Source organism: Triticum dicoccoides, chromosome 3A (genome assembly GCF_002162155.2).
Source record: "Triticum dicoccoides isolate Atlit2015 ecotype Zavitan chromosome 3A, WEW_v2.0, whole genome shotgun sequence".
Classification (NCBI taxonomy): domain Eukaryota; kingdom Viridiplantae; phylum Streptophyta; class Magnoliopsida; order Poales; family Poaceae; genus Triticum; species Triticum dicoccoides.
The window spans coordinates 638,449,304-638,462,013 of NC_041384.1; the positions used below are offsets into that span (position 1 = coordinate 638,449,304).

At 47.8% G+C, this 12,710-nt stretch overlaps 1 protein-coding gene across 1 annotated transcript in view; it reads right to left on the bottom strand.

Annotated features, from left to right (window-relative positions):
- Positions 1–560: 560 nt before the first annotated feature.
- Positions 561–12,710, bottom strand: part of LOC119272423 (BAG family molecular chaperone regulator 4-like) — a 56,139-nt gene continuing 43,989 nt past the window's right edge. The window contains exon 2 of the mRNA XM_037553914.1: positions 561–624. Coding sequence (XP_037409811.1) covers positions 603–624 — 22 coding nt within the window. The 3' untranslated portion in view covers positions 561–602. The remainder of the gene's footprint in view (positions 625–12,710) is intronic.

Consider the following 12,710-nt stretch of genomic DNA (forward strand, 5'->3'; position numbering starts at 1 on the left):
TGTAGGTGAGAAACTTTGTAAAGTTTGGCTAGGTGTACCTCCAATGCATTCTGGACGTGATTGCGGACGAGATTCCGAACTTCTTTTAAGTTAATAAAGCGGCGACATTTACCTAAAAGAAAGACAGTGCCTTCGCATGTGTGGAACTGACTGTAATCCAGGTTAAGTCATGTCTTAAATATAGTTGGCCGTTACCTTCAGAAAATATATTCTCAATTCTAATTAATGTGTACATCTTGCTTAAACATAAATGTATGAAAGAATGCTTAAACACAAGTAAATTGCAAGAGATGTACATGTAGCGCAAGCTAATTCCAGCGGAAGAATGTACAAGGAGCCAGCAACAAAGAATAAAGACACACATGTACATTTGTACTAGAAAACACAATCACTGCGACACTGTCACTGTCTGCTTATACAAATTACAATATTTTACAACAAGTAAGGTACTGTATTGTATCCTAACGGTGCCCGTTTTTCGATTCAATCGGCCAAATCTAAGCCCTGATTGAACCCATAAAAACTCTAAAGAAAGAAAAGAATGCAGTTAAACCGGTCTTCGCCCAAACAAACAGCGAGACCAGCTGATGGGTGTGGGTTTCTTAGACTTGGATGAAGGAATGGCTGGGCTGCTGAAATCTGAGATGGGCTCTAGGCCCATATTGCAATTTCTGAAAAATCTCTAAGGGCCCATGTGGGTTATATGGCACTAGGTGTGGTGGGAAGTTTAGTCCCACCCCGGAAGTGGAAGGAGAGTTGGAGTGGTTTATAAGGGTTTCTCTTCTACATGCTATTGGAGCTTGAGAAGAGAAGAGGCCCTCGCGCACTCCTCCTCCTCCGCCGCCCGCCGCGCCGCGCCGCGGGTTGCGGGATTGAGCCGAGCCGAGCGTTTTCGGACAGCTGGGCCACGATCTGAGACGTCGGATCGTGGGCTGTCACGGACTCGGACGTGGGTCGAGCCCACGTCTCTCCACGCGGCTGCGCCTATAAGTATGCGGTGTCTCCTAACCCTAGCCGCCACGAACAGATCACATCTGCTCACGCGCACGCCCACCGTCGTTCCTTTGCTGCTGCTGCCGCCGGTGACTCCATCCCGTCCGCCACGTACGCGGTCGACGGGGCTGCGCCTATAAGTATGCGGTGTCTCCTAACCCTAGCCGCCACGAACAGATCACATCTGCTCACGCGCACGCCCACCGTCGTTCCTTTGCTGCTGCTGCCGCCGGTGACTCCATCCCGTCCGCCACGTACGCGGTCGACGGGAGAGCAGGTCTCCGAAACCACGCCCTTCTGGTTCCTGTACGGGGTGAGCGGCGAATAGGTTTTTGGGCAGCGATTACGCGACTGCTCGCTTCCGATCGTCTACTTCCTCCACGTCCGCGTCGCCTTCGTCATCACCATGTCCACCGACGCCGACCGTGCCGCCGCCGAGAAAGCTGAAACCGACAAGAAGGTCGCTGAGGACGCCGCTGCTGCCACCAAAGCCGCGGCCTCTGCGTGGCCTACTGGAGGGTATAACTCGTTTATCCCGCTCCTGATTATTTTCATATTAGCAGTACTAGCAGTATGTGTAGATTTGTCTACTGTTTGCTTAGTACGTGCATGTTTAGATCAGAGTCAGTACGTCATCAACTTAGTCAATGCCATGCTAGTGATTTACTCATGGATTAATTTAATCGAGAAATTGCCTATTTACTCAACAATCCAAAAACCTATTATGTGTAGGAATTTCTCGGCAAGTGGCTTTGCCGCTGCACTGAAACCGGATAAGTTTACCGGTACATACTTCAAGCGTTGGCAGACTAAGACCACGTTATGGCTCACGGCTATGAACGTGTTCTGGGTCACCGGTGTCTCCACGGGAACGATTGCTCCTGAACAGGAGAAGGCGTTCAAGGAGGCTACCGTTGTGTTTCTCGGAGCAGTTCTTAGCGTGATCGGAGATAAACTGGTCGACGCATATTTACATGTGCATGTCGCCAAGGACTTGTGGGAGGCGCTCGAATCTAAATTCGGGGCCGCCGATGCAGAGAGCGAGATGTATATTATAGAGCAGTTCCACGATTACAAGATGGTTGAAAACCGTCCTGTATTAGAGCAGGCTCATGAGATAATATGCATTGTTAAGGAACTTGAGCTTCTCAAGTGCGAGTTATCGGGCAAGTTTGTCGCGGGCTGCATAATCGCTAAGCTCCCTAATTCCTGGAGGAACTTTGCCACCACTCTGAAACATCAGAGGCGTGAATTCTCTGTGGAGGATGTCATTGGCCATCTGAGTGTTGAGCAGAATTCGAGGGCAAAAGACTCGCACGGAAAAGGGGCCGAAGGGACTTCTGTTGCCAACATGGTGAACCAGAAGAACTTCAACTCCCACAAGCCCAAGGGAAAGAACGGTGTCCAACACAATACCGACTTTAAGAAGAAGGGTAAGAAGACCTTCAAGAAGAACAAGAAGGACGAGGGCTGCTTTACTTGTGGTTCGGTTGAACATTGGGCCAACAAGTGCCCAAACAAGTACAAGAAGTCAGGACAGGACTCCAAGTCTGTCAACATGATTGTGGGCAACAATGAGAATGGTGCATCTGGGTACTGTAATTTATTTACTGTTTTTTCAGTATTTCAACCCAACGATTGGTGGGTGGACACAGGTGCAGGTGTTCATGTGTGTGCTGACATTTCATTGTTCACTTCTTACCAGGTCACAGGTCATGGGTCCGTATTGATGGGGAATGGCGCGAGTGCTTCTGTTCATGGTGTTGGCACGGTCGATCTGAAGTTTACTTCGGGAAGGATCGTGCAGCTGAAGAACGTGCAGCATGTCCCCGCCATCAAGAAGAACCTCATGGCGTTACAAAATATGGACTCTTCTATGTAGAGAAGGGTTTAAGTTGGTTTTCGAGTCTAATAAATTAGTTGTTACAAAATATGGACTCTTTGTTGGAAAAGGTTATGAGAGCGGAGGGATGTTCCGCCTTTCTGATGTAGACTCGACTAGATGGCGAGTCGTTCGTCGGCCCGAACTTTCACGGTACTAGCAGCAACAAGAAATTCCGATCGAGCAAAGATACAAGACCGTAATATCAAAAACTGGCGTCGAGTAGATGAATCAACTCCACGCGTAGCAGCGAAAAAATCCGTCACGGATCAGCAAAAGCAAACACGATATTTGATGTCCCCCGACATGGGACTTTTCTGACTTTTATTCAACTCACGATCTAAACAAAACTTCTCAAATAAAACCTGACCCTGTACACGGCCGTAGCCGGCCCCTTATATAGGCGCACACAACCGACTCTCTAGCTAGCTTAAACTGACTTGGACTCCTACTCTTATCCCAACTAACAAATTAACAAACTTAATTATCCGGCACCGTTGATCACATAGCAACCTATGAAAAACTAGGACTCTTCTTTATTAGACCAAAAGAAATCAACGTGACATATCCTTAAATAAACTAAATCTTGATTTTCATGGTGCCTACCATCACGTATTGGCTTGGTGTTCTAAACCGTGGCTCAACCTTGTCTTGTACTGGTATTTTAATTACCATGTCCCCTATTCGTAACATATGCCCTGCGCTACCTGAAGCTTGCTCCGTCGTTAGCTTGACTGCCCTGCAATCTTTTGGTCCATTGTTCTGCTGCATATCAAGCTCGTGATTTATAGTAACGACAGCACCAGTACACCGTTGAGCCGGAAACATAGCAATGGCACTAGTGGCCACATCATTCCCTCTCTCTTGGAATGAAGCCGTCCTCGGTTTCATGGTAAATTTTGGGACTGAATCAATAGCATCTTGCTTTATATCACTAGAAAACATCGGTCGGAGCACACGCCGTCTTCCAACATCCCAGAAAGAATAAGTATTGGATCTTCCTTCATGTGTAGCATGATGATCATATTGCCATGGTCTACCTAACAATAAGTGGCATGCATCCATTGGCAATACATCGCAAATCACTGTATCTGTATAGTCACCGACTGAAAAATTGACACGCACCTTGTGAGTAACTTTTAATTTGCCAGACTGATATAACCACTCGATGCAGTGCGGCTGCGGGTGTTTCCACGCTCGCAATTCTAATGCGTCCACCAATGCCTTGCTGACCGCATTGGTGTAGCTTCCACCATCTATGATTAGCTTGCAACTTGTGTTGTTGATCATGCACTGAGTTTGAAAAATATTCCAACACTGTCCTTTATCCTCAATACGATCGTCTTGCACTCGCTGCACCATTAGTGAAGGATATGACTCAGCAGCTTCAAAACTCGCAACGACATTTTCAGTATCCTTAGACTTTTCACTAGAAGTGTCAGAAACTGCATCTTCATCACTAGCGGATGCATAGCCATCTCTCGTGAGCAACACTCTTTTCTCATTAGGACATTCACGCTTCATATGTCCCCTTCCTCCACACTTGAAACACTCTATGCCACTAGTGCGGCCGGTCGATTGTGCACTAGAATCAACCATCGACAGTCCTGATTTTGGAGCATCCTTTTGCACGGAACCATGAGAGCGATTTGATGATGTCGCCCTGGAGCTAGGTCCGTCATCCTCATTCTTATGCTGCGAGCGTCGCCATGTGTTCAAAGTGGCACAGGAAACTGTGTTGACTTGGCGTCGCTTAATCTGTTGTTCCGCACGCACAGCTTGGTGCACAAGATCTTGTATGTTGTAGTAGACCACCATCTCAACACGATCCTGCACCTCGATATTTAGCCCGTTAAAGAAACGTGCCATGGTCGCCTCTGGATCCTCCGTTGTCCCTGTACGTATCATAAGCAATTCCATCTCCTTGTAATATTCATCCACACTCATATTACCTTGAGAGAGCCGCTGCAACTTGTTGTACATATCTCTTTTATAGTGCTCAGGAACAAAACGTCGCCTCATGAATTCTTTCATACCTCGCCAAGTCGTCGGGCGATGTCTTGAACGACAAATTTGATTCCACCAAATTAGCGCGTAACCGGTGAACTCAATTCCAGCAAGTTGAACTTTCTTCTCCTCACTATAATAATGGGCATAAAAAATTTGATCAACACGCATCTCCCACTCCAAATAGCCTTCTGGTTCGCACTTGCCGGAGAAAGAAGGGATTGAAATTTTTATGCGCCCAATTCCATCGTCCAAAGGAACACGCACAGCTTGACCAACACGGTCATGCGCTCCACCACGAGCGGAAGTTTCAGGACGAGGCTCATAGTGTCGTGGTCGTGGAGCGTACCCCACTGCCTGGTCAACGCCGTCATCAAGACCATCATCTCCAACATGAGGTGCCGCCAAACGGCGATCATGCACGCCGGCATGTCCGTCGTGAGCCGGTGGTGCATAACGCAGTGGAGCAGCCGGAGCAGTCTGTGGTGGTGCAGAATTCGTTGCCGGCATATTGATGATGTCTGCCAAACCATCGAACCGAGTGATCAGGACATCTATCCTTTTGCCGAGCGCATCATGACATTGCTTGATGTAGTTGCATGTGTGGTCAAAACCATTCCGAATATTTTGAGGAATATCATCCGCGTACACTGGACGTACAATTTCCTGAGAATCAGCAGCAACCTCGTCTTCCTTGTTGACCGAGGTCGACATCTTGATCAACACAATACCGTGAACAACCTTAGCTCTGATACCACTTGATGTAGACTCGACTAGATGGCGAGTCGTTCGTCGGCCCGAACTTTCACGGTACTAGCAGCAACAAGAAATTCCGATCGAGCAAAGATACAAGACCGTAATATCAAAAACTGGCGTCGAGTAGATGAATCAACTCCACGCGTAGCAGCGAAAAAATCCGTCACGGATCAGCAAAAGCAAACACGATATTTGATGTCCCCCGACATGGGACTTTTCTGACTTTTATTCAACTCACGATCTAAACAAAACTTCTCAAATAAAACCTGACCCTGTACACGGCCGTAGCCGGCCCCTTATATAGGCGCACACAACCGACTCTCTAGCTAGCTTAAACTGACTTGGACTCCTACTCTTATCCCAACTAACAAATTAACAAACTTAATTATCCGGCACCGTTGATCACATAGCAACCTATGAAAAACTAGGACTCTTCTTTATTAGACCAAAAGAAATCAACGTGACATATCCTTAAATAAACTAAATCTTGATTTTCATGGTGCCTACCATCACGTATTGGCTTGGTGTTCTAAACCGTGGCTCAACCTTGTCTTGTACTGGTATTTTAATTACCATGTCCCCTATTCGTAACATATGCCCTGCGCTACCTGAAGCTTGCTCCGTCGTTAGCTTGACTGCCCTGCAATCTTTTGGTCCATTGTTCTGCTGCATATCAAGCTCGTGATTTATAGTAACGACAGCACCAGTACACCGTTGAGCCGGAAACATAGCAATGGCACTAGTGGCCACATCACTTTCCCTCGCAGATTTTTGTAATAAAGTCGTGAACCATATTCATTCGAATGTTAATGAATCTGAAGTTTGGCATTCACGTCTTTGTCACATTAGTTTTGGTGTTATGACGCGGCTAGCCAAGTTGGATTTAATCCCGAGTTTCACTTTAGCCAAAGGTTCTAAGTGCCTTTCATGTGTGCAAGCTAAGCAACCTCGCAAGCCTCATAAGGCCGCGGAGGAGAGACACCTGGCACCATTAGAACTCATACATTCTGATCTTTTGCGAGATGAATGGTGTGTTGACTAAAGGTGGAAAGAGATACTTCATGACATTGATAGATGATTCCACTAGATATTGCTATGTGTATCTGTTAAATACTAAAGATGAGGCTCTACACTACTTTAAAATCTATAAGGCAGAAGTTGAAAATCAACTTGAAAAGAAAATTAAACGAGTCCGGTCAGATCGTGGTGGAGAGTACTTCTCGAGTAAGTTTGATTCCTTCTGTGCGGAACACGGCATTATTCATGAGAGGACGCCTCCCTATTCACCCCAGTCAAACGGGGTTGCCGAGCGGAAAAACCGTACTCTAACTGATTTGGTTAACGCCATGTTAGATACATCAGGTTTATCCAAGGCATGGTGGGGGGAGGCTATATTGACGGCATGTCATGTCCTGAATAAAGTTCCGACAAAGGATAGTGAGATCACTCTCTATGAGAAATGGGCAAAGAGAAGGACGACACTCTCGTACTTGCGCACTTGGGGCTGTTTGGCGAAAGTCAACGTGCCGATCCCCAAAAAGCGTAAGCTTGGACATAAGACCGTGGACTGCATTAATTTGGGCTACGCTAAGAACAGCGTTGGCTATAGATTTCTAGTAGTGAAATCTGAGGTACCTGACCAGAAGATCGGTACAATTATGGAGTCTAAGGATGCTACATTCTTTGAGGATATTTTTCCTATGAGAGATATGCAAAGCACTTCTAGACAGGAATCTGAGGAGACTCCTGAACCTGCCATCCCTATGGAATATTATGAACAAACACATGATGAAAATCCCGAGGAGGATGACGAGGAAACCCTTGGTAGGGGCAAGAGACAAAGGACTGCAAAGACCTTTGGTGATGATTTCTTCGTGTACCTCGTGGATGATACTCCCACTTCTATTTCAGAAGCGTATGCCTCTCCAGAAGCTGACTACTGGAAGGATGCGGTCCGTAGCGAGATGGATTCCATCATGGCTAACGGTACATGGGATATCACTGACCGTCCCTATGGTTGCAAACCACTGGGATGTAAGTGGGTGTTCAAAAAGAAGTTTAGGCCCGATGGTACGATTGAAAAGTACAAGGCTAGGCTTGTGGCCAAGGGCTATGACCAGCAAGAAGAGGAAGATTTCTTTGATACTTATTCACCTGTGGCTAGACTGACCACCATTCGAGTATTACTCTCGTTGGCGGCCTCACATGGTCTTCTCGTCCATCAGATGGATGTTAAGACGGCTTTTCTAAATGGAGAGCTAAAGGAGGAAATCTACATGCAACAACCTGATGGCTTTGTGATAGATGGTCAGGAAAGAAAGGTGTGTAGGTTGATAAAATCTTTATATGGCCTGAAACAAGCACCTAAGCAATGGCATGATAAGTTTAATACAACTCTGACATCTGTTGGTTTCGTTGTTAGTGAGGCTGACAAATGTGTATACTATCGCCATGGTGGGGGCGAAGGAGTTATACTGTGCTTGTATGTTGATGACATACTGATATTCGGAACAAACCTCAAAGTCATTGAGGAGGTCAAATCGTTTCTATCTCAGAACTTTGAGATGAAAGACCTTGGTGTGGCTGATGTTATCTTGAACATCAAGCTACTGAGAGATAATGAGGGTGGGATCACACTTCTGCAATCCCATTACGTTGAGAAGGTGTTGAGTCGTTTTGGATATTCGGACTGCACACCATCTCAAACACCATATGATCCTAGCGTATTGATTCGAAAGTCCAAAGGCATGGCTAAAGATCAATTGAGATACTCTCAAATCATTGGTTCACTGATGTACCTAGCGAGCGCAACGAGGCCTGACATCGCGTTTGCTGTGAGCAAACTGAGCCGGTTTGTTTCCAAACCGGGTGATGTACATTGGCATGCTGTTGAGAGAGTTATGCGCTATCTGAAAGGTACTATGAACTATGGACTTCACTATACCGGATACCCGTCGGTACTTGAAGGGTATAGTGATGCGAATTGGATCTCTGATGCTGATGAGATGAAGGCCACAACTGGGTATATGTTTACTCTTGGAGGTGGCGCTGTTTCCTGGAAGTCTTGCAAGCAAACGATCTTAACGAGATCGACAATGGAAGCAGAATTAATGGCATTAGACACATCTGGTGTTGAAGCGAGATGGCTTCGAGATCTTTTGATGGACTTGCCATTGGTTGATAAACCGGTTCCGGCTATCCTTATGAACTGTGACAATCAGACTGTCATCACCAAGGTGAAGAGTTCAAAGGACAACATGAAGTCCACCAAACACATAAGAATGAGATTAAAAGCTGTCAGAAAATTAAGAAACTCCGGAGTGATAGCGTTGGACTATGTCCATACGGCTAAGAATCTGGCAGATCCCTTTACAAAAGGGCTATCACGTGTTGTGATAGATAATGCATCGAGGGAGATGGGTATGAGACCCACATGAGTTGCCATGGTGGTAACCCAACCTATATGATCGGAGATCCCGTGAACTAGGACCTGGGAAAACAAGCCAGTGGTGAACTGAGGAGAGTAACTATACTAACCCACTTCGTTGGAGATGCAATACTCTCGATACTGTATGGTAGGATGACTACGGTCTCAATGTGTTCCAAAGCTTATAAAAGCAAGATGCTATCCTACAGAGCGATCTTTGGAGGAACACACCTATATGAGCCCGACTGCTGGTCACAGTCTATGAGATTGGGGTGATCTCTAGTAAGCTCATGTGTTGGGGAACCTTGCAGAAAATTAAAATTTTTTCCTACGGTTTCACCAAGATCCATCTATGAGTTAATATAAGCAATGAGTCTAAGGGAGAGAGTTTGCATCTACATACCACTTGTAGATCGCGTGCGGAAGCTTGCAAGGTGATGATGTAGTCGTACTCGACGTGATCCAAATCACCGATGACCAGCGCCGAACGGACGGCACCTCCGTGTTCAACACACGTACGGGACGGGAGACGTCTCCTCCTTCTTGATCCAGCAAGGGGGAAGGAGAGGTTGATGAAGATCCAGCAGCACGACGGCGTGGTGGTGGATGCAGGGCGTCACAGCAGCAGGGCTTCGCCGAGACTACGAGGGAGAGACGTAACGGGGGGGAGGTGGAGGCGCCAGGGGCTGGTGTATGAAGTCCCTCCTCTCCCCCACTATATATAGGGGTGCCAAGGGGGGGCGCCGGCCCTAGTAGATGAGATCTACTAGGGGGGGGGGCGGCCTAGGGGAGGTTTCCCTCCCCCCCAAGGCACCTAGGGGTGCCTTCCACCACTAGGACTCCTCCTAGGGGGAAACCCTAGGCGCATGGGCCTATAGGGGCTGGTGCCCTTGGCCCATGATGGCCAAGGCGCACCCCCTACAGCCCATGTGGCCCCCCGGGACAGGTGGCCCCACCCGGTGGACCCCCGGGACCCTTCCGGTGGTCCCGGTACAATACCGATAACCCCGAAACTTGTCCCGATGCCCGAAATAGCTCTTCCTATATATAATTCTTTACCTCCGGACCATTCCGGAACTCCTCGTGATGTCCGGGATCTCATCCAGGACTCCGAACAACATTCGGGTTTCTGCATATCCATATCTTCATAACCCTAGCATCACCGAACCTTAAGTGTGTAGACCCTACGGGTTCGGGAGACATGCAGACATGACCGAGACGCTCTCAGTCAATAACCATCAGTGGGATCTGGATACCCATGATGGCTCCCACATGCTCCTCGATGTTGTCATCGGATGAACCACTATGTCGAGGATTCGATCAAACCCTGTATGCAATTCCCTTTGTCAATCGGTACGTTACTTGCCCGAGACTCGATCGACGGTATCCCAATACCTTGTTCAGTCTCGTTACCGGCAAGTCACTTTACTCGTACCGTAATGCATGATCCCGTGTCCAACACCTTGGTCACATTGAGCTCAATATGATGATGCATTACCGAGTGGGCCCAGAGATACCTCTCCGTCATACGGAGTGACAAATCCCAGTCTCGATCCGTGTCAACCCAACAGCTACTTTCGGAGATACCTGTAATGCACCTTTATAGTCACCCAGTTACGTTGTGACGTTTGATACACCCAAGGCACTCTTACGGTATCCGGGAGTTACATGATCTCATGGTCGAAGGAAGAGATACTTGACACTTGCAAAGCTCTAGCAAAACGAACTACACGATCTTTTATGCTATGCTTAGGATTGGGTCTTGTCCATCACATCATTCTCCTAATGATGTGATCCCGTTATCAACGACATCCAATGTCCATAGTCAGGAAACCATGACTATCTGTTGATCACAACGAGCTGGTCAACTAGAGGCTTACCAGGGACATAGTGTGGTCTAAGTATTCACACGTGTATTACGATTTCCGGATAATACAGTTATAGCATGAATAAAAGACAATTATCATGAACAATGAAATATAATAATACTTTTATTATTGCCTTTAGGGCATATTTCCAACAGACTGTTGGGGAACGTTGCAGAAAATTAAAATTTTTCCTACGGTTTCACCAAGATCCATCTATGAGTTCATCTAAGCAACGAGTCTAGGGAGAGAGTTTGCATCTACATACCACTTGTAGATCGCGTGCGGAAGCTTGCAAGGTGATGATGTAGTCGTACTCGACGTGATCCAAATCACCAATGACCAGCGCCGAACGGACGGCACCTCCGCGTTCAACACACGTACGGGACGGGAGACGTCTCCTCCTTCTTGATCCAGCAAGGGGGAAGGAGAGGTTGATGAAGATCCAGCAGCACGACGGCGTGGTGGTGGATGCAGGGCGTCACAGCAGCAGGGCTTCGCCGAGACTACGAGGGAGAGACGTAACGGGGGGAGGAGGAGGCGCCAGGGGCTGGTGTATGAAGTCCCTCCTCTCCCCCACTATATATAGGGGTGCCAGGGGGGCGCCGGCCCTAGTAGATGAGATCTACTAGGGGGGGCGGCGGCCTAGGGGAGGTTTCCCTCCCCCCCAAGGCACCTAGGGGTGCCTTCCACCACTAGGACTCCTCCTAGGGGGAAACCCTAGGCGCATGGGCCTATAGGGGCTGGTGCCCTTGGCCCATGATGGCCAAGGCGCACCCCCTACAGCCCATGTGGCCCCCGGGACAGGTGGCCCCACCCGGTGGACCCCCGGGACCCTTCCGGTGGTCCCGGTACAATACCGATAACCCCGAAACTTGTCCCGATGCCCGAAACAGCACTTCCTATATATAATTCTTTACCTCCGGACCATTCCGGAACTCCTCGTGACGTCCGGGATCTCATCCGGGACTCCGAACAACATTCGGGTTTCTGCATATACATATCTTCATAACCCTAGCGTCACCGAACCTTAAGTGTGTAGACCCTACGGGTTCGGGAGACATGCAGACATGACCGAGACGCTCTCAGTCAATAACCATCAGCGGGATCTGGATACCCATGATGGCTCCCACATGCTCCTCGATGTTGTCATCGGATGAACCACGATGTCGAGGATTCGATCAAACCCTGTATGCAATTCCCTTTGTCAATCGGTACGTTACTTGCCCGAGACTCGATCGTCGGTATCCCAATACCTTGTTCAGTCTCGTTACCGGCAAGTCACTTTACTCGTACCGTAATGCATGATCCCGTGTCCAACACCTTGGTCACATTGAGATCAATATGATGATGCATTACCGAGTGGGCCCAGAGATACCTCTCCGTCATACGGAGTGACAAATCCCAGTCTCGATCCGTGTCAACCCAACAGCTACTTTCGGAGATACCTGTAATGCACCTTTATAGTCACCCAGTTACGTTGTGACGTTTGATACACCCAAGGCACTCTTACGGTATCCGGGAGTTACACGATCTCATGGTCGAAGGAAGAGATACTTGACACTTGCAAAGCTCTAGCAAAACGAACTACACGATCTTTTATGCTATGCTTAGGATTGGGTTTTGTCCATCACATCATTCTCCTAATGATGTGATCCCGTTATCAACGACATCCAATGTCCATAGTCAGGAAACCATGACTATCTGTTGATCACAACGAGCTGGTCAACTAGAGGCTTACCAGGGACATAGTGTGGTCTAAGTATTCACACGTGTATTA